Consider the following 21,155-nt stretch of genomic DNA (forward strand, 5'->3'; position numbering starts at 1 on the left):
GTTCCATTCTGAAGCAAATTACCTTGCCAAGAAATAAAATTCTGTCACTTCAAGCATCTCCTGTTCAAAAAGTGAAAATGAAAGAAAATGGAGCAACTTCCTTCAGGTAAAAATGAACAATATCAGAAGTTAAAGTATAAAAGGAACAAAAGGAAGAAGCAAGTATAGAGATGGGAATGGAGCCCAAATAATAGCAACTTTCTTCAGAAGCTTTTTTTCTGATACATGTTTTTCATGTCACAATACTCATGGGCAATGGGTAACCTTAAAACTTCTACACAGATGTTAATTATTCTTAGTGTAAGAAAACTGTCCTGGTGAGGTTGGGTTTTGTGTCAGCTTGTCACTAACACGTTTTCCATCCTATGAGTACAATTACTAATCTAGTTATCTTGTAGTAAAGTCTCTCAACAGGATTAAAGCAGTCAGAACCTCTGTTTTTTGCATATAGTCTGATAGCAGTGAACTGCTACTTGGACTGCCTTGTAACCTGTCTAAAGCTCTGTGCTGCCTTTCAGAATCTTTAATTAGCTCCTTTTTTCTGTGTGTATGGTGAAAGTCTTTGACTACATGATTTCTAACATGTTCTCTAGGCCTTTGGATTGCAAGAGTGCTTAAAGCTTTTATTGCTGGCAACTGATTAACTTTTCAAAGGCAGAAATTATTTTTGCAGCTATGAAGTGTGATGTTTTAACAGAGGTACAGACTGCCATAAGCATTATTAGTCTTACCACTTCAGGGCAAGTTTGACTTTGCTCTTCCACGGGAAAAAAGCAGACATGATGACACCTCTAACTTGTTGACCAGTTGACTTATCATCTGTTGAAAGCTGCAGCTTTGAATGCACTGGTATACGCAGAAAGCTGCTGCTGTTTACAGTAGCATACAATATACAGTGAACACTTAAAAAGAGTGGTTGCCAGAAGCTGAAATGAAAAGCTCATATTTAAAGCAATAGCTCTGTTCATCTGCCTCAAGGTCTTATGAAATCTACTTTAGAATGTAATGTGGGATGTAATTTTGGGTAGTGGTGTTTAAAAAAAACAGCCCTTCATAAATATAGTCATAAAAAAGGCAACAATGAACAAATCATACTAAAAAAAGAAAAAAAACTTCTGTGATCTTCCAAATTGAATATATTAGCTGTCTTACATGAGAAATTTGAATTTTTGTAAATCATTTCTAAATCATCAATTTGAATTTTTGTAAATTTGAATTTTTGTAAATCATGAATTGTTAGATTCGTAGCGTAGGGAAAAAATTGCTTTTACAATGTGATTCAGTAGAGATTTCTCTTGCTTTTGGATTGTGATCTTCAAAGTAGCATAAGTCCATGAGAATTTAGATAGGAAATCTCTAACAAAGAATTTGTCTTTGGATACACCCTTGGTGTTTCTTCTTTTCACTGCTATAATCAAACTTTCTTACCTACGATCAGTCAACTGCTGATCCTGTGTGAGAGAGGCAGAGAGAGGCACCATGGCCTGATTTCAGGTTTTGTGATGAACTTTGTTACGAGCAGAGAGTGTCCCGTAATTGATGTGATTATACATGTGGCACTAATGAGAGTGCCCTTACTGTGCCCTCTCACTGCAGTGTGTCATGGAGCCTGACTCCCTGTGCCGTTCTGTGACTGGGCTAGGTTAGGATTTGAGGACATTCTACTCACTGAGCTGTACTTAATTAGCTGCAGTTTGACCTTGTCTGCTCTTTAACACGCTGCTTTAGGTTGCCCGAGATAGCAGTAAAAAGATTGGTGATTTCCTGCCCCCAAAGCAAACAAACACAAGAAACCTAACAAAACACAAAGCATTCCAGCCTTCCAGGTGTTGTTTCAGCTAAGCATGGACATTGCACCATGGCATGCCAAGAAATAGCCTGGTTTTGAAAAATCAAGATTTTTTTTTTAACAGATCTACACATTTCTGTAAAGTATGTGCCAGAGCACTCTGGGAAAAAAAAATCACATATTTCATCTTCAAATATTTCTTTTGAATTTATTCTGTTTAATAGAGTTTTTCTCCAAAGCACGTGCAACTTTCTGGCTTGGCTGGAATTGTTCTGGCCTGGGTAGTTTTCAAGGATGGTGCACAGAGGTTTGGGTTCAGTGTGTCTTTCTAGTTTTCCCTTTGACTCTTGGATAAAATGGAGTAAATTACGGGGATTCAGGAGACAAGTGCGGCCGTCAGACACCAGAGGGTGCCCCAGACTCACTTTTCAGGCAGCAGGCAAATTCACAGATGTGAGGTGTATCTGCATTGCTTGGGCTTCTTTTGCAGTGAATATCCAGTAGAAATGTCAAACCTGACTTTTTGTGGTCTATCTCTCAGAACTCCTGAGTTCTGCTTTCCACCTTGTCCTAGTAAACTTAAATCACTGGAGGCTTGTAACAGCTGAGTGAGTTTTTCCTGCTCATTTCTGAGTGTGACATGATCAAATGTAAAGAGCATTAAAGGAAGTGGTGCAGGAAAGGGTCTTTATGGGGGGATTGCTGAAAGTGAAAGCAAGTCAATATCCATCAGAAACACCCTCGTGTACACTCTGTAATATTTTAAATTTATCACTTTAGTAGAATGATTTCTACAGCTTACTCAAAGTACATGACACCTTACTTAAAATTATTGAGGTTTGTTTGAACAAAGAAAAAAGAGTAGTAAAAAGTGTGAACTTACCATGGCTTCTGAAAATTCAATTAATCTTTAGTGAGCACTTTTCTAAGGAATATAGTGGTAATTTCTTTGGGTTAAGTGAAATAAGTGCAACAGTGTTTTCATATATTTCATCAAAGCTTGTCTTAATGCAAGCTTAGGTGTCACAGTGAAAAAGTTAGAATTTGTACTGAACAGTACAGGTATGCTTGCATTTAACTCTTGTATGCTTGTACCCACTAGAGAGACTGTGTGCATGGAAATAATCAAGAAAACAGTAACCTGGTAATGGCAGGTTATAAAGAAATTAAACTCCTCTATGTAGAAAAATGGATAGATGTACATTATAGAAATTTATCTGTTCTTTGCTTGAGTGTTTTGAGTATGTGGTCAGATTAAAAGCAAAAATGATTTCCTGAAACTGCATGCTATGCAGTTGTACCTGGGATGCAAGCGTCCTTCCTGGCATTCCATAAACAGTTCCACTGGAGTAATGTCAGGTTCCAGCACCGATGGCTTGTGATGTGTGTTCCTGGTGCTGGTTGTGCTGATTTTGTCAGCAGATATGTGGCAGCCACTGTGCTTCATCTGGATTCTTGTCTCTGCCATCAGCAAAGACTTCTCTGTAGTGGTCACTGTGAAGAGGAAACTGGAATGCCCTTGTGAAGATCAGTTAGCACTCAATTATCGTCCCATGAAGGTTAATTGACATGCTTGTTGGAAGTTCAGGGTCTCTGTTAGCCTGACAGAGCCCGAGTGTACACATGGAGCTGCTCAGCTGCTGGTTGAGAGGGAAGGAGGAGGGAAGCTGTTCTGGCACTCTTGGCTTCAGCTTTAAATTGTAGCTGTGGACATCTAACTGTTCTGACAGTCCTGGGATATAACACTTTTCTTAGTATGATGGATTTGGGGCACAGGTCTGGTTGGGAAACTATTGTGTCTAGTTAGACATAAAGCACTGGAGCTGGTTTGAGAATCTGTTGGGTCTCCTTTTCCCTAAACACACTCACATAGGAACTGCTAGCCAATGAGGGCACACAAATGGAAGGAGGGGTAGAAGGTGGCTGGACTCAAGGCTGGACTCCTTTTCTGTCTGGGTCTCTCACTGGAAGTTTGCAGAGGAATTGTGCCATAGAAATATACTGAAACCCAAAAGAGAAAATGCATCTATAGTTTTAAGAAAAATATCCTAACATTTTCTTGTGTCTTTTGAGTATTGCTTAACCTCAACCCTAACTCATGTTCTAATAACTTTAGCTTCTGCCTCTAGTCAGTCAAAGGATAGCCTCCAAGAAATATCATTTCACCTTAGAATGACAAATTCCTGGCTAACCCTTGTTCAAGAGTTATTGAGGCCACACAATGTTTTCTGAAGGTGAACTTTATCAAACCTTGCCAGAGAATACTCTTCAAGAGGGGGGTGTGTGTGCTGGTTTTGTTTTCTGTGCTTTCCAAATAAAAAGATGTTCAGATTGAATGATTTTACTTATCTGTCCCAATACTATGGATGTCTGTTTTGGATTGGTCCTAAATCCCTGAAGCCTCCATTAGGGCCTTTGTCACATTGTGAATTAAAAATGCTTTCTCTTGATGGTCTGAACTCATTTGATAAAAAACTTGGATTGTTTCACTGCCAAAGTAGTGCAAAAACTTTTCCCTATAAAATTCATTCAGGAATTTAACTTAAATTATCTCTTAAAAAAAAAAGATTAGGCTGAAGCACACAGGCTATTAAAGCTAGTCTGAGTGATGTTCACCCTAACTGAGTTTTTATTATTAACATATAGTCCAAAGCTGCTACATGAGAATCCAACTAATGGTGTTACCAGCTAGAGCTCTGGCATGGTGCTTCCGAAACAGTGGCATCTTCTCTGATATGTACACAAGTATGGTAGGACTGATCCAAAGTACAAGGTCTGGATTGGTTTTAGTAAGTAATCAAGGAGTGTTTGTGTCCTGTGTTTTAAGGGAACTCGCTAAAGAAAACTGAAGATCATGTCTGTGCTAATAAGCCTGTGCTTTAAGCCTCAGTTTGCAAGATATGCGTCTTGGTTAGAAATTGGGCTTGTTTATAGTCCAGTGAGTCAACATTCGACTTCATTCTACACTTGGTTCTACGTGGTGAATTAGTTTTAGAACAAATTTCAGGCTGCGAGAGTGGTGGTGCAGGGTTAGGGGTTGTGGGAACTTTTAATCTGGGTTTAACTCAGTCCTAGGTTTCCAAGCTGGCTCAAAATTTCAGTTTCATATAAAGGATTTGCATGCCTAGCAACTGAGGCATTAGCCAAATTAATGTTTCAGAGCCACCTTGCTAAAGTGTGGGAGCTTTAGGAGCTCCCTGTCCACACCCAGGCTGAACATCTGTTGCATACAGGAAATGTGGATGTGGCTGCTTGTTGATAGTTGAGACTTTTTCTTTGTGTCTGTTCTAAACAAAGCATAAAATGTTGGTCTCCTCTTTTGTAGAGATGAAGATGACCTGAATGATGTGACTTCAATGGCTGGGGTTAATCTCAGTGAGGAGAATGCCTGCATTTTGGCAGCAAACTCTGAGCTCATTGGCACAGTGATTCACTCTTGTGCAGATGAACCATTTCTGTCTCTGGAAGCTCTTCAGAGTAAGATCTTGAACATAGGTGAGAACAAAGCACACACAGCAGATATGTATGGATGTATTGTTCCCTTGCCTCTTTCATCAGCCTGCCTCCAGTCTTTGAAGAAGGACCTGGAACTATTATGATCTACCATCTCATGTGTTTCCACCAAACAGTACTGAGTTTTCACTTCCCCTTCTAGGAAGCAACTGTCCTTTAAGGTTTTCTTTACACGGAAACAGTATGAAGCACAACCAGAAAAAAGAAACTGATGCCACTTTAACATGTGAGAAGTGAGCAACTTTCTTACTATTAAACCTAATGCAACACTTAACAACCATAAAGGTGCTAACCTCAAAACACTTAAATGTGCTTTTCTGTCTCAGCAGCTTCTAACTTGTTGCATTACACTGACTTCCCTAACAGTTTTTGCATTCGTCTGCCAATGTACTGTATTGACTAACATTAGGAAGAAATTTCAAACTTCCAATGCAGACAGAGCACAGCTTTGTTTATGACTCCCTTCATGGAAAAAACTTCTGTTAATTTTATATAAAAGAGATGTTTAAGCTGTTTGTCTGTATAATGAATAATACTGTGGAATGTATGATGAATGCCTGTGTTACAGGAGGTTTCTAATGTAGCTATCATTTCTTTTGAGCAAAAATAATAAGTGTTGCTTAGTAATGTTGTGTTAGGTCAGAGCAGGGAGCATGCAGTTGTGTAGCAGCACACTGGCTGGTCCCAGTTTGCTGTTTGTCATCAGCAAACTTCATGCTTGTTGCTCAGCTCCTTGCTCGTGCCCTCTGCCCAGTACTTGCTGTACTGGAACACTGAGTTTTACAGCTGGGCATCCAGGAAAACCTGAATGTACAGTCACAATTCTGTCGCAGTGGCTTAACCACGTGTTCACAAAGTCTTTCTGTTTCCACACACAGCAGCCAGCCTGTGACAAGCATGTAACCTGCAAATGCTGCCTGTGACCTTGATGCTCCTGCCCCAGTCAGCCAGATGTGTCATCTCGAGCTGTATGGGGCATAGAAAATGCTGTGTTACTAGTGGCAAAGGGAAAATGCACATCAGACCGGGTGCCTAGAAAATATTCTCAAAGTTCAGTTGAAGATGAATCAGTCATTTGTGGGAAGTGGCTATAAGGAAAAATAAAGAGCTCTGCAAAAACAGAGAGATTATTTCTAGAATAATTTGCTGGTTGTGGGTGTAAAGACATTGTGTTGAAGGATGGAAAATAGAAGCCTGGCTGTTTCATAGCTAGAGTGGTAGTTGTTCCAAATTAATAATAATAATCATAGCAATATCAATAATTCATGTTATAAATGATAAGTGCTTGTTTGCAAGGAAAGGAATGCTGCCAGGGAGTAGAGCAATTAAGAAAGTTAAGATGTCTGCTTTTGAATCGAGCCATCTCTGGATTAAGAAATGTGTGTGTAGGGAGGTTTTGAGGTTTGGGGGAATTTTATTTTGTCTTTGAGTTGGTGTTTCATTAATCTGATAGTCTAGTGAGAAGCTGCAGTGGAAGTATTGCGAGGTGCTTGAGCAAAATGAGCTTTGCACTCAGTTAAGTTACAGGCCAGTGCTTACTGATCAAACAGGGGAATGCTTTGATTGTATCTGGGAAAAAACATTCTAGGTTCTCCCTGCCTTGTGAGATTGTCATTCATTTTCAGTTACAGTAGCAAAAGCAAATGAAATAGGTGATTAGTTTTTTTACAGTGCGCTGTTTATCCATTCTTAACACTTCACTTGGCAGTAAATACTGAAATGGGTTTTGAAGGCGTGCTGTGTATTGCATCATAAAGTCTTACAGCTGCTGTAAATGCAGTGCAGGGCAAGGCAAAGTGCTTCTGACAGGTACAGCGTATGAGGCATGTGGAGCTGCTGCCTGCCGTGCCCACCAGGGAAAAGCCGCAGCCGCCCAGGTGTCTCGGGGAGCCGCGCTGAGTGATGGATGGTGTCAGCCGAGGGAAGGCTTCTCCTTGGCAGCCCGCAGCCGCGCAAGGTCGCAGAGGTGATGCCCAGCTCTGCGTGCAGGGCCAGCACAGCCCTGCCTGGAGCTGGCACCAGCCTCGGCCGCAGCTGCTGAGACGCTGAGATCCAGCAGCAGCCCGGGAGGAAAGGTTGAAGGTGGCGGCAGGATGAGCACGGCTGGGCTGGAATCCGCGCTGTCCCAGCGGCTGCTGTGGCTCCCTTGGCTCTGGCTGCCCCTGCCGGTCGGCCGAGGCACTTTGGAGGGTCTCGTGTGCCTGGAGTGCGCTGCAAGACCCATTCCTGCTCGTCAAATAAATGTCATGAGTTGTTAACAAGCACGGTGTCAAGCAGGGCAAAATGTAATTCTGTATTTTTTTAATTACTGGAATTAACAGAATATGGCACTAATTTCTACAGCTACTGCTTCTCCCCCTCCCTGAACATGAAGCTTGATTTGTGTTCTTATTAACTTTGTCCTATAAATGACCTTGCAAGGAGAGTGGTTCTGGAGGCTAAGTGAAACAATGTCTATATTTTCTGAAGCTCCAGGCTAAGTTTTATTAATGTAATGTCTAAGATCTTTGAAGTTGTGACTTTACCAGGAAAATCATAATCTCCAAACCTTTATTCATAATGGGTATGACTTCCAGGGGGAACAGAATACCTGCTGTGCTAATTATTTCAATTATCAGCTACTACTAAAACACGTAATGGATTTTCTCTGCTTCCACAGGTAAAAGGCATGACATTATGGAACTTAACTCTGATGTTGTGAACTTGATCTCCCACGCTACACAGGAAAGATTACGAGGGCTCCTGGAAAAACTAACTGTAATTGCTCGGCACAGAGTATCAACCCACAAGGTAAAAGAAATCATTAGCAAGTTTTGCTCAAAGTTTTCCTGCTTTGCAGCCTTGAAGGTAAACCTCTTCCAAGTGTGGGCACATCACAGGCAACATTTGCCTTCTCAGTATCTACCAAAGGCTGGTTTTAGCTGTGTCTAGCCCAGCATATAACTGTTCCATTTGATTTGCTAGACAGGTGCTCTTAAAACCCAGCATAAGACTGAATGCATATTTTTCTTCTCTTCCATAGCAGTGGTGGCTGTTACAAAAAGTCTCTTACAAGGTAAATGGAAAGCTGATTTTGAATGCTCTTGATGGTGGGTTGATTTAGGGACTTGTGTTTTCTTTATGCATTTACTCTTGGTGGAATTGCAGTCAGTATTGGCTCAGTAAAAAGCCTTGGGAAACTGAATTGATTATTTTACTTTTGGAAAGTGCTCCATGAAGGCAGAGGCTCTTTTCATCTTAAGATTTTTTTGTCATCTTAAGTCTTTTTTTAGCTTCATTCAATATAAAGTATACTGTGTCCCAGTGAGCTAGTATCCCTTAAGATGCTTGTATGGTGCAAATGGGAAGTGATAATTTACTGGCCAAACCAGCTCTTTCTTTTTTTCTTTTGTCATTCAATAGCAAGATACTAATCCTTACATCTTTCAATGTGAAGCTGTTTTAGAAAAAAAAAAAAAAAAAAAGAGAAGCAAATGTATCTGTCAACTCTTAGTTTCCTGTTTGTTCAGGTTGAGCTTTTTTACAAGAACTTTATACTTAATGAAATTTAACAAGAGCAACCAACTGATGGAATAGGAATTATTTTTGTACTGAACACTTTTTATTGGTTTTTCAGCACTGGAGCAGCAATAGTAAAGAGGGCAACTATTTGGAAACTTCTGAGTATTTATGGTGTTTTCTGGAGCAGTAGGAGTACTTCCTGGAAGAAGATGTAAAAGAAAATCAATACAGAACAAGTACATAGTTCTGTATGAAAAGACTTCAGAAATCTGCACTTGTTGTATGTTGTTTTCTCCAAAATGGGAGGTACTATTGAGCTTGTGAGCAAAAAGCTGAAGTCCAGAGTAACCAGTAGGACACAGTGTCTTGCAGACACCAAGAACAGAAGGAAATGGTTTTGGACAGTAGGCTGGATAGGGCTAGTTTCTTTCTCATTGAACTAAAGCAATAGAAAAACAGGTTTTTGTCTGATTGAATTGCCAGAAGCAGTGATAAGATTATAAGATTGCAATAAGCTGGCTTTCTTTTCCTCTTTTCTCAAAAGCAAAACAAACAAAAAAAATCAAAAGTAACAGGCACAGTAATCTTAGAGGCACAGATACCCTCTTTTGTCAGGAAGATGGTATTATGTGACAGAGGAGTGTCCTACAGGATTACCTTTGTGAGCAATGCTATTGTGAGAGATACTGACAGGCTTTTAGGAATCTAAAGTTCAAGAAGAGAGCACTGCAGGGTGCTGGAGTCCTGTTATGTATTAATATAGATATTTATACAGGCCTGTATTCCATCTGCCCTGGTGCTTACCCCCTGTTCTCTTTTCCCTCATGGCTTTTGATTGGTACCCCTGCACCATGTGGGCTACATCTATGCCAGATAAATTCCCAGAGTCTTTCCAGGAGGGTTGGGTGGTTGCTCCATAAGGGGTTTTGTACTGGCCCATCTTCATTACAAAAAGACAGCAATAGAGGTAGTTGTGGTGAAACCAAAGTAACTGTTGTTAGGGTGGGAGTTGGTGTAAAAAGGCCAGTAATTCATGGGATCATAGTCTGGAAACTCTTCTTCCCAGTTTGTTCAGCTCATGCCTAGCAGCTTTCACCTGATAGATAGCCCTGCAGAGAGAGTGAATTGGCAGGGTAAAAGCTTCATGCTATGCCATCACATAGACTTGTCAACTTTAGTAATTTTTTTTGTTAAATTTAAGAAAATAAATTAAAATTAGACTTAATTGGGATAAAACTATGATGGTGATCTCTTTATATGAAGTAGGAATAGCCTTTCAGATGGTTGGGAGCTGCTTTCTGTGATGCAGCTCTTGTTGCAGCACTCATGTAGAGCCTTTGGAAGACCATAAAGGGAAAGGGTTTTAGTGTGGATTCATCCCAGCATGAAAGAGCTGCCATGCTCCTGTGGTTGGAGGCCCTGAGCTCATGGCTCCAAGAGGCATGGTGTGGTGCTGAGCTATAAATGATGCTCCAAGAGAACATTTTCCCCTCATGCAGTAGCACTGAAACACCACAGCATTAAGCTGCATTATCTGTAGGGCCGTGGGATGTGGGGGATAATGCTTCATCATAACAGCCCTGGCTACAAGTCATGATACAATGGGGCACAATGTAATGTTTTCTGTGTCAGCAATTCCCTGCTGAATGACCACAGAGATGTTCATTGAGTAGGACAAAATACAACTGGAGGTGTTCCTCTTCTAAAAATTCCTGAAATAAGCTATCTTAAATCAGGTGATGAGCTGAAATACTGTTACTGAAATAGATGCATCTATTTCTTGTCCCATATAGGCTCATGGTAGTGCATTGGGGAGCTTCTGCTTGAGAGACTTACATTGCTGGTTGGTATAGGGTCATGGATTTGTCTTAAAATGTGTAAATATCTGGCTATTCCAAAGCGAAACACTTCTAAACTTTGGAAAAAATAATCTTCTGGTACTACAGCTTTCTTGTTTGTCCTTTTAAAAGGATTGTGGCATGGTGGTGGATTATTATAAACTGCTGCTTCAAAACAAGTTGTACTGATGTACTGAGAGTGACTCAGAAATAGCTTATGCTTTGTGAGGAGCAATTAAAAAAGACTTGAGCATTAACAGAAGTGGAGAGGAAAAGGTTTGTTGGACTTTTTTGCAGAGCCACAGACACTGCTTGGGCAAGTCTGTGGTTGCAGTCTATGGTGTGTTTTGAGCCACAGTTGGTAATATGTGACAATGAGGTGGCTCATTGAAAAGGACCAAACGTAATACCAGAAAAGGGATTGATTTCATGCTCTGACTCAGTTGTGAAAATTCAGATCAGGAGACAACAATGCTCCACAAGAAAACTTTACCTTTCCTTCTGTCTTGTCATAGTGCACAACTGGGTGTGAGAAGAAGAGTCTGAGTATAGTATCCTTGAAAACTAAAAAGTGAATAACTGAAGTCATGGATAGTCCATATACTTAACATATAACCTTGCCTAATCCTGTGCTTCTTTTAGAATAGTTGTGTGTCAGAATTGTTTCATTACAATGTGTGACTGGTGTAAGATAGAACGAAGAGACTCTGAAAGTACATGGTGGTTTTGGCTGATGAATGCCCCAGGATAAATTTCTCAGGGAAAAAAAAGGCAAGTTCACAAAGTAACAGAGAAAGAAGACAGCTGTAGGATGTGCACTAAAAAGTGGTACAAACAGGTGGCACAGACATGCCTCATCTAGAATGGGCTCCTTGTCTTGTGTTGCCTAATTGCCATCTGGCCAACGCATGGCTCAAGAAGTCTGTCTTTGGAAAAGCAGAGTAGTAAAACCAAGCTTTTCATTGCCAGTTCACCATGCTTTGGATCTTTCGTTTCTCTGCCTCTCTGAGCTAAAGTAAATGTCAACTCAGGCTTTCCAATGGGGGCAAAAATAGAACATAAAATAAACTACTGATTGCTATTCTTGAGACCAAAAGGACCTCAGTCCTGTTTCAATGCCTGTGTGTCCAGTCATTGTTGGACTAAAACTAATCATCACTATTCACTGGCCCAGCTTCGTACAGGTGGCTGGACCAGATGACTTCCCTAGGTTACCTTTCAACATAAGCTATCCTGGGACTTGAAAGATTCACTGAGGCAAAAATACCTATTCTTAAAGCTATAACAAACCAGATATAATATATTTCACCTTCTTCACCCCTAAGATTCATTATAACTGGTTCCTGACCATCCCTCCAATACATAAATAATCTTTTTGGAAATACCAGATGATGTTTGTTTCAACTTCTGCGTTAAATGGCGGAAACTAGAACTCAAAGCACTAGAAATTTATAATGTCAAATCCTTTTTTTTTTCTCTTCAAAGGAGAAAAGATATTATGCCCTGCTGCTTTACAATTCTTTTTTTTTCCCTGACATGTTTACTGGATAATAAGTTGGTGGTTTAAAACAAAATTTCTTCAGTCTAAGGTTAGGGAAGACTTCTGTTATTATAGTCAGTATAGACTGGATGTTGTTAATGTCACTTGTTCAATAACCTCTTACTAGTCACAGACACCTGGAAACATGCTTCAGTGGCGAGGAGACATGTAAATAACTACCTACCACCTGAAGTCTTTATAAAACAGCCCATACTTTTCAGCTTTGAAAAACAGTGTTGTTCTTCTCAGATTGTTCCCATTAGGTTTATGAGCTCCTGGTTGTCTATAGCAAGTTCTTTTTTCAGGGGAGTGACAAGTACATCATATGTAGTGACACCAGAGCACAACTGAGATTTCTTGAGAAGCTCGATCACCTAGAAAAGCAGAGAAGAGATGAAGAGGAACGTGAAATGTTGCTTCGAGCAGCCAAGGTAAGACTCTGGGTTTCCAGGGAAGTAGTCATGTCCTCTTGATTGGTGACCATCTTTGGGTTTCTCTTACTTTTGCTTTAAATATAGTAACCATTAATTCTGTCACTGAAAATCTATAATGTTTAGGACAATTGCAGGTATATAGAAAGGATTTAACCTATTTACATTTTTTCAAAAGTCCACAAGAGTTCTTTGAAATGTGTGGTGGGTGAACTACTTTTTTGAGATTGTTTCTACTGGTCAACATGAAGTAAAAATCTATGAATGTCCTTCCTGTATCTCTTTTTGTCACTGAAACAGAAGCCTGGTGAGATCCACCACCCTTGCATGTGTATTTGTTTTCCCTTTTCAGAAGGCTAGCCTTGGAGCTGGTTCCACAGCATCCATGAATTTCTGATGGAGCTGTTGCTAGTACAGAATAAGTTTCTTCTCTCTTCCTTTCCCTCAGGAAGAGGAGGGAAGAAAAGCTATGACAGTAGATGTTGCTCCATCAGCTGTGACTTGACCATCTTCTGTTGGTTCTTTTCTTTTGGTTTTGTTTCAAGCCGAATTCTGGAGCTGCTTAGGTGGAAGCCTAGTCTAGAGCTGAACGAACAGTGTTGTGCTTGCATGAATAGAACTCCCTTTCTTTCCTATACTTCCTGTCCTTTTTAAGTGTCTGCTGCTGACATGAACAACATCATGCCTAGACTGGACCTGACTGACAGTGTTAGCATCATTTTCAGCTTAATCCTGCCTCTGGCTAGAGCAGAGGCAGCCGGCCCAGATGAGGAGGGGTGTGCACGTATGTGCGTGGAGGGGGATGGAAGCCAGTCTGGATTGAGGCATTCAGCCCTGGAGCTAAATCTTTCAATCACCAGAGAAAACTGTCATTTATTAAATATTTAACAGATAGGATGGTGTTTGGACTCCAGAAATTTCTATTCAATCTTTATCTTCTTTCTTTGGTAGAGCCGTTCCAATAAAGAAGATCCAGAGCAACTGCGGTTAAAGCAGAAAGCGAAAGAGGTAGGAGTTTGCAGTTACCATGCTTGCCTTTGTGTGTTGAGAGAAGGTTGGCAGCCCTGTCCTGGCAATTAGGTCAGGGTTTATTTTGCTGCTGCATACCATTTGCAGAGGCCTTGGGGAAGGACAGGAACTGCCACAGGCAAGGGCAGTGCTTCAAATGAGGTCAATGAATTATGAGCTCTCTTTTTTCAACATTTTATTTTTGCAGTTTCAGTCCTGTCTCGAAACAGTCCTTTGTAAACTGCAGCAGCACACTTGGTAGGAATATAATGTGGGATTAGAAAAAAAAAAAAAAAAGAAACTTTGAGATTTAGCATCTGGGACTGTACAATAGGCTACATTTTTCCAGGGTAATTGTTCGTTTTGTAAATCTGATACTGCTTATAATTCTTTGGCTGGGAGGCGGTACTGGGATTTAGTTTTAAATGGAAAACGCCTCTGGCTTTTAATTTTCTGGGCCCAGCAGTTTTCTGTTCTGGAATGGAGCCCTTGTTTCACACAGTTCATGTTTAGCTGCAGGGGTTTTAGTTTATAGCTTAGACTGGTTAAGCTTTTACTCCCAGAGGCCTCTGCATAGCAACTGTAGAAATCAACAAATAAGTTCATTTATGTCTGCAGCCTCCTCTCAGTAGCTGACTTTTTACATTTCCCAATATCCATTTCCTGACTTTTCTAGCCTGAGAGAAAAAAGCTCCACTAATTGGAGCTTATTTTAATTGAGCCTTAATATTGGATCTCACTGGAGTTGCCCTCAGAGCTACTGGGAACAGAATGAAATGAAAGTACCTAAGGTTGAAGATGTGTGTGCGTGTGTATGTGTGTGTGAAATTTTTCACTTGACCTACAGATTCTTGTCCCTGCTGAATAAATCATCAAGCCTGTTCACATTTCTGATTAAGGATCTGACAGCAGACGATAATAAAGACAATTGAGGTGTGAGACGTGTGATACAGAGCTGAAGAAATTGGTTTCTATAGTTACTTGACTGATTTCATGCAATTTTTAAGGATCTTTGTGCTAAATGAGAGTGATTTTTCTGAGCAACCTTTTTCCTTAACTGTGCCTCTTGAACTATGAAATTTGTTGTTGCTTAACATTGCTGCACTTGGCTCCTAGGTGCCAGCAGCAGCAGCAGGTTATTTATGAATGCTTTAAAGGCCCTTATTGTTTGGATTAATGTAGGAGCCCAGGCAAAACAAATGGAAATCCAGTAAAATAGTATTTGAATCAATGCTCTGGATTTGCACCACAGTAGATGAAATTTGTAAAATTAAAAAGAAGGAATTGCTTTACTATCTATCTTTTAATTCTTTGTTTCTGCTTACAATTCTTTCTTCGTTGCTACAATCTGTGAGTACAAAGTTGCCCTAAAGCCCTTCCCAGTTTGCCTCTAGTGCCACCAGGATCAACAATCAGTGGGTGATGCTAATCTGTCTTGTTTTGTAGGTGACTTTACCTCTGCATCATCTGATCGTTTCTAGCTGTACTTTCTTTTCATAAAGACTGCAAAGTAATTCATTTATGCAGCTTCTTTTCTCTTGTTTTCTGAACAATAATGTGTAAAATCATTAAAAGTACTCTGTGTTTTGCATATTTAGAGCACAAAGAAGGTTAGATTAGATTCAGTGATATTTTTCATGAGATCTCTCTTAAAAAGTGGCATAGTGGTGTACAAAAAAATGAGCCAACAGAGCAGGGAAGGCATATAAGTTTAGTGCTTGGTGTTCTAATATGTCTTGAGTTCCCTCCTTCAGTGAATCTCATCTTGTGCCAGACTAACACAACCTGCATCACTCTTTGTCCTGTGTGTTTCCCCATGCTGTGCTGCTCCCAGAATGACAGTCTCCAGCTGCTCCACCAGAAGAAGAGGAGGCAGATGTGCCTCTTGGGGCAGCACAGATCTTTGTGTTGGTATTCACTTAAAGAACTCTGTCCTGCTCCTTTGTTCTCCAGAGAATGAGGCAGCCAGAAGCTTCTCCAAGCTTCACATGCAGAATGGGGACACCCACCTTCTGTGCCAGGGGTGCTTTTTCATCTGGGACCATCTCAAGATGGAGAGTGGAAATGAGAGCACATGGAGCTGGAAAAAATTAGCACTTTATTGACAGTTTGGAGAAAACTGGTCAACATACATTTGCATTAAAAAAATGCAAGCATGAATAGGACTGGAATAAGAGCAAAATAAAAATCAACAAATGTCCTAAGACTAAAACTGGTAACACAGAAGCATGGTGTACAGTGGGATGAAGGCTTGAAATGGCTTACCCTTGTCTATCTTGTCTTGCCATGTTGTGGTTATAGTCTGTTCCTAGTAACCAAACTTGGAAACTTTGATGCCTCTGTCATCTGGAATCAGATCCTTTCCAGGTCACTCCAGTCGAGTATCTGCTGGAAAGCCTCATCTGATTGTCTGCTTATAGTTATTTAAGCATTAATATGGACCTGTCTTCCTCAAAGCTGTCTTTTGTATGTTGATGATGACCCCCTGGAAGAAGGAAGAGGGTGTGGAGTAATGGCACTGCAGCATGTTCTAAAGCAAAGTTTCCCAAAATGCAGGGTGTACATCCTGACAATGAATACTTATAAATCCAGGATGTGCTGTCATCCAGTAGCTGGAAGCAACATCTTAACATTGCTGGAAGTACATCCAGAGACTCTGCAGTGGATTCTTTTATCCAAACGGCTATACATAATTGCTGTGACCTTTTCATCCCTTTTTGCATGACCTATTGCCTCAAACTTCCCCTATGCTAAGTCATTTACTTTCCTATATTCTTAGCCTATGTAGCTTGCCATGAATTAAGTCTGTATTTATTTCCCTCTTTCACCTGTTTCAGCAGATTTTAATACCTATGGAAAGTGCACATTCCTTCTGAGACAGCTGCAAGGCTTGCCCCAAGCTGCTGCTTTGTGCACTCAAGAATTTTGTCCTTGCTCTCCTCACGGACCAGCTCTTTGTGCAGTGGCGTTCCTGCAGTCTGGGTAAATTACCCCTGTTTTTCATTCTGCTTTGTCTGCCTCTTCAGGCTGAGGGGATGCAGCCCTCTCGTTGTCCGTGATGTTTGCACTATTAAACCCTGACTTTTTTTAGGTGGCTTCTGCTATTTCCTGTTCTACTTTCCACAATGCTTCCAGTTACAAAGAAAGTGTTCAGTCAATGTGATTCTTGTTGCTGTATTTATAGTTTATCTGTGGCTTCTTCCCCTTTCCTGAAATGAGCTTTCCTAAATTGAGTAGGTGTAGGATACTGTCAAATGTGCAAGCCAGCCATATGAACAGTTCATCGCAGAAGACCTGTAAAACTGTCAGTATTAAACAGTTGTAGTATAATTCTAAATATAAACTCTGATCCCTTAGAATTGTTTAGTTTGGAAAAGACCTCTAAGATCATTGAGCCCAACTGTTGCCCAAGACTTGGCAGTGCTGGGTTCATCACTAAACCCTATTCCTAAATGCCACATCTAAATATGTTTTAGATCCCTCCAAGGATGGTGACTCAACTACTTCCTAGGATAGCCTGTTCAGACACTTGACAGCCCTTTTGGTGAAGGAATTTTTCCCAATTTCTTTGTACTCCTGTTCATCTTCAAAATGAGTGCTTTTGTAGTACAGCTTCAGGAAGCTTAAGGCTGAGCCTGGGCAAACCTTTCAGAATGTATCTGGGCAAGATACCTGCTTGGTGTTGAGCAGGTGAAGAGGTATTTTACTGAGAGCATCTTTGCTTATTTCCATAGTAGCCACCTTTATCCCTGCTCTTACCTTGTGTCACCTTGTCAGCGCATAAAGGGGAGCAGCTGCATCTTGAGCTAGGGGAGGAGTGTGTGGAGCAAGCACCTGAGGGACAGCAGATCTGCCTGCCCCATTCTTTGCTCTCTCAGCAGAGAGTCTGTTCACTTGGGGTTGCACAGATCTTCCCACTCCTTATTCTCACCTGCTTGATGCACTCGTGCATTTTTTGACACAGATACAAGATGGCAGTAGATGAGATGCTGAGAAAATTCAATACCTTTAGTATCAGCTGACTGGGAGGAAAATGGCAAACCCTAGGGTTTTTGTAGAGACAAAACAACCCCTATAGAAAACATCAAACTAAGAGCCAGCATGATTCCAGTGTGTTCTTGGTCTTACCTAGTAATGACTGAATTTTAGTTGTTCTGTAGTACCTTTTCAACAGTAATCATTTTTTTCCTCTTTATATAACCTAACTCCCTTATTTCCTCTCACACTCTCAGGTAACAAGTTACTGTAACTTGGTGCTTTGCTGCTTACCCTACCCCACCTCCAACTCACACTTTCAAGCTGTTTTGTTTTCTTTTTCCTCTTGTGCTGCTTCTCTATCTAGTCTTCTGGACCCAATGGTTCAAATTATTTTAGACCACTCTTGTGGCAGGGCAGACATTAACCATAACCTCTCAAAAAAGCAAGTACAGATCACTGCAAACAAAACAAGATTTCATTGTTGTCAATTGGCTTTTTTTATGAGCCTTCGGTGGCAGCCTAAGAGCTTCTGCCTAATTACCTGATTTATATCATCTTTATTGTTCTGTAGTGTTTCTTACCTGCTTCTGCATGTTTTGAAAAACAAAAGAACCAAACCATGATAATCAAAGAGAAACATTTCATTAGCTGCAGTGTAGCCTTACAAATTACAAATGGCAATCATCAGAGATTCAGTGTGTTACAAGTCTTGTATAGAAAGTCAGGAATAGAAATTCGATGATGTGTTAGATTATTGGGTGAGCTACAAAGCAAACCAAATGCCTGTTTGTGACACTCATATTGGTGTTTTGAAGGAATGTAAAAAAAGAGCAGCTGAGACACTGCCTGATACCCTAAAACCATCTGCCTGAAAGATGGCAACAACTATCTTCAGTGAAAGACAGAGAAACAGCCTCTCCCCTGCCCCCCAAATTCCATTAAGTGTGTTCCTGGATTTGCAGCCTTTTCTCAGTTTGTCTGAGAGACAGAGAATGAACAAAAAACTGGTTGTAAGTATGACCTTGGATTAGAAATTTGCTAATAGAAAAAACTTTAGGGCTGAAAGTACAAAAAGAAAATGATAATGAAGATCCAGAGAGTTATCTGCCAAGAAGAGTTGGGTGGACTGAACGATGAGATGGACAGACCTGCCTGCTGTTGGTCATTGAACAGTCTTCTAAGTGATAGCATCTGAAGCAAAACCTGTGGACTGTGTTGCATTGGTGTGGGGTCCTGTAGTCTGTTTCTTGTCCTTGCAGCAAAATTAGGCTAAGCAGGGTCTGAAAGCACACAGAGAGCTTGATGGTGGATGCTGGACACCCAAGAACTTCCCTGGGCCTCCAAGTAAGGCAAGCTGATGGGACTGCACAGGGGAAATCATGTTCCAAGTGTCCTAGAAAACACAGAAATGTATCAATAATGGTTAAGCAAACAAAAAAAATGGGTAAAAGGAAATACACACTCCAGCACATTGGAAATTCTTACCAAGAGTGGGCAAAATAAGGGGTCAGGAAGTCGCTGTGCCCTGGATTTTTTCCTCATGTGGAGTTAATTATATATTAGGAAATATCAACTCAAAATGCCATTTTTTTCCCTCCTCCTACGAGTAGATTACTTTGTGGGTGTCCTGGAAAACTGTTCTGTTGTTCTGCAGAACATTTAATTGCAACCTCTTAGACAGGCAAAGCACTGGTCTTGGGGCACACAGCTACGGTAGGGCCTGTCCTGCCACTGAAGCAGGTATGTGGGATATTAACCTGAAAGAAATCTACAGTACTAAATACAGCTCTAAGTCAGGGCTGCATTTCAAACCAGTGCATGCTATTCTGCCTTTCTGCTGTTAAATCTAAATTACAACAGAGGGAAAAGTCAGTGGAAACTAATTGTATGGCTAATTAAAACAGTTTGAAAGGGAGCAATTGCAAGAAGAGAAATTGCATTATAGGCAAGAGGAGAGGATGGTAAATGTTTAAATATGCAGCCTCCAAGTGTCAGTTTTCCTCAGAGAATGTCCCCCATATGAGAAGTCTGCTATTCAGCTGCGTTCAACCTGTAGGGCAGAAAATTTTGTATAGGAAAGGTAGAGGCTGGAGGCAGTAATGCTCATTGAGCTTTATGACAACCAGTGTGAGAGGCTTGGGATTGAAAGCAGATTTTAAGGTTTATTTTTCATTTTCTTCTCAAGTTCCTTAAAATGCTTAAAGGGAATGTGAAAAAAATTGCAGTTCTTTCTTCCAAAGACAATGAAGAGAGAAGTGACTGAGAGCAGTAGACAACTTTCAAAGCACTAAACAGAGCACATAATGAAACCCAGTGAAACCTTGCTTGAAAAAGCTGGTCAAAAAGAGAGAATGGATACAAAAAAGAGAAAAGTCATTTCAGTGGTATAAGTGGACCCATTAAAAAGGTATCTCAGTATTTAGTTCATTAAAAATACACAGTAAAGGGCAGTAAAAGGCTCAGAGAGGTCCTGAGGTTTCTCTTTGACAGATGCAAACTAGAAAAGGTAGACATTGAAATTTGGTCACAGTTTCTGTGACTTTTACTATTTGTTAATTTATTGTTTAGTTTCTGTATTGAGGGAGCTGATAGGATTGGGAGCTTCTGTCTCTTTTGTGTGCCTATAGTCCTTTCTTTCCCCCCCTCATCCTCTGCAAGTCTTATAAAAATTCTTGTTCATCTACTTTAGTGCTTTTATTACTCCTGATGTACTTATTGCTGGATAACACACATAACCCTTAGGCATACATTAAGTTGTCTTCAGCCTTCCCTGGTTTCCTTTCCTGCCAGTTCTTCTGTTAGTTTAAATATTTATTTAATCTGTCCTGTACTCCATCTGCCTGTAATGTCATATCTGGAGACATCCCCACTTTTTACTTAATATTAAACCCAGTATCTTGTACATGTACTTTTAAGTATTTCTCTTATATTAATTATAACCAAGTCCAAAATTGTGGTGTTTAGCCACATCTGTCTTGCCAGCATTTTTTCTGAGCTCATTTACATTCATGGGGCTGTATTTATTTATTACTGCATTGCCAAGACAATTTTTTGGCTTTTTTTTTCCCCAGGCATAAGTTCCTAGTGTTCAAACGAAGAGAGATTTCTTTACTCTGCTCCTCAGATTTGTTTCCTAGTACTTTGTACATTGAAGTGCCTGCAGAAGCAGACAGTGGTATGAATTTCTCATGCCAGCACGATGCTGGCGTGTCATCTGCTGGACAAGGGCTGCCTGTCTGGCTTTTCTTTAACCTCAGTCCTGTTACTGCTCTGGGAGCCCTGGCTAAGACCAGTGATCTCATCTCTACTTGTAGAAAAACCTTCCCTGGTAAATCCGTTTTTTGAGGATCTAGAGAGCAAATGTTTCATGTACTTTGTCCTCTATGAAAGCTTATATCAAATATCTGAATCCTGTCCTGGGGACTTTGTGACCAGACACAAAGACTTTAATCTACTCTTTTTTCCAAGGTGAACTTGTATTCAGCTAGATAACACTCTTTTTTTCCCCCACCTTTGATAATACATCCACCTTCTGCTGTACACATCATGGATTAGCT

At 40.5% G+C, this 21,155-nt stretch overlaps 1 protein-coding gene across 1 annotated transcript in view; it reads left to right on the plus strand.

Moving 5' to 3' along the window:
• Positions 1–21,155, plus strand: part of TAF4B (TATA-box binding protein associated factor 4b) — a 56,920-nt gene that overhangs the window by 18,170 nt on the left and 17,595 nt on the right. The window contains exons 9-13 of the mRNA XM_059469611.1: positions 1–106; positions 5,115–5,284; positions 7,962–8,092; positions 12,487–12,612; positions 13,564–13,620. Of these exons, the coding sequence (XP_059325594.1) occupies positions 1–106; positions 5,115–5,284; positions 7,962–8,092; positions 12,487–12,612; positions 13,564–13,620 (590 nt within the window). The remainder of the gene's footprint in view (positions 107–5,114; positions 5,285–7,961; positions 8,093–12,486; positions 12,613–13,563; positions 13,621–21,155) is intronic.

The sequence above is a fragment of the Ammospiza nelsoni genome, chromosome 1, assembly GCF_027579445.1.
Source record: "Ammospiza nelsoni isolate bAmmNel1 chromosome 1, bAmmNel1.pri, whole genome shotgun sequence".
NCBI classification, from domain to species: domain Eukaryota; kingdom Metazoa; phylum Chordata; class Aves; order Passeriformes; family Passerellidae; genus Ammospiza; species Ammospiza nelsoni.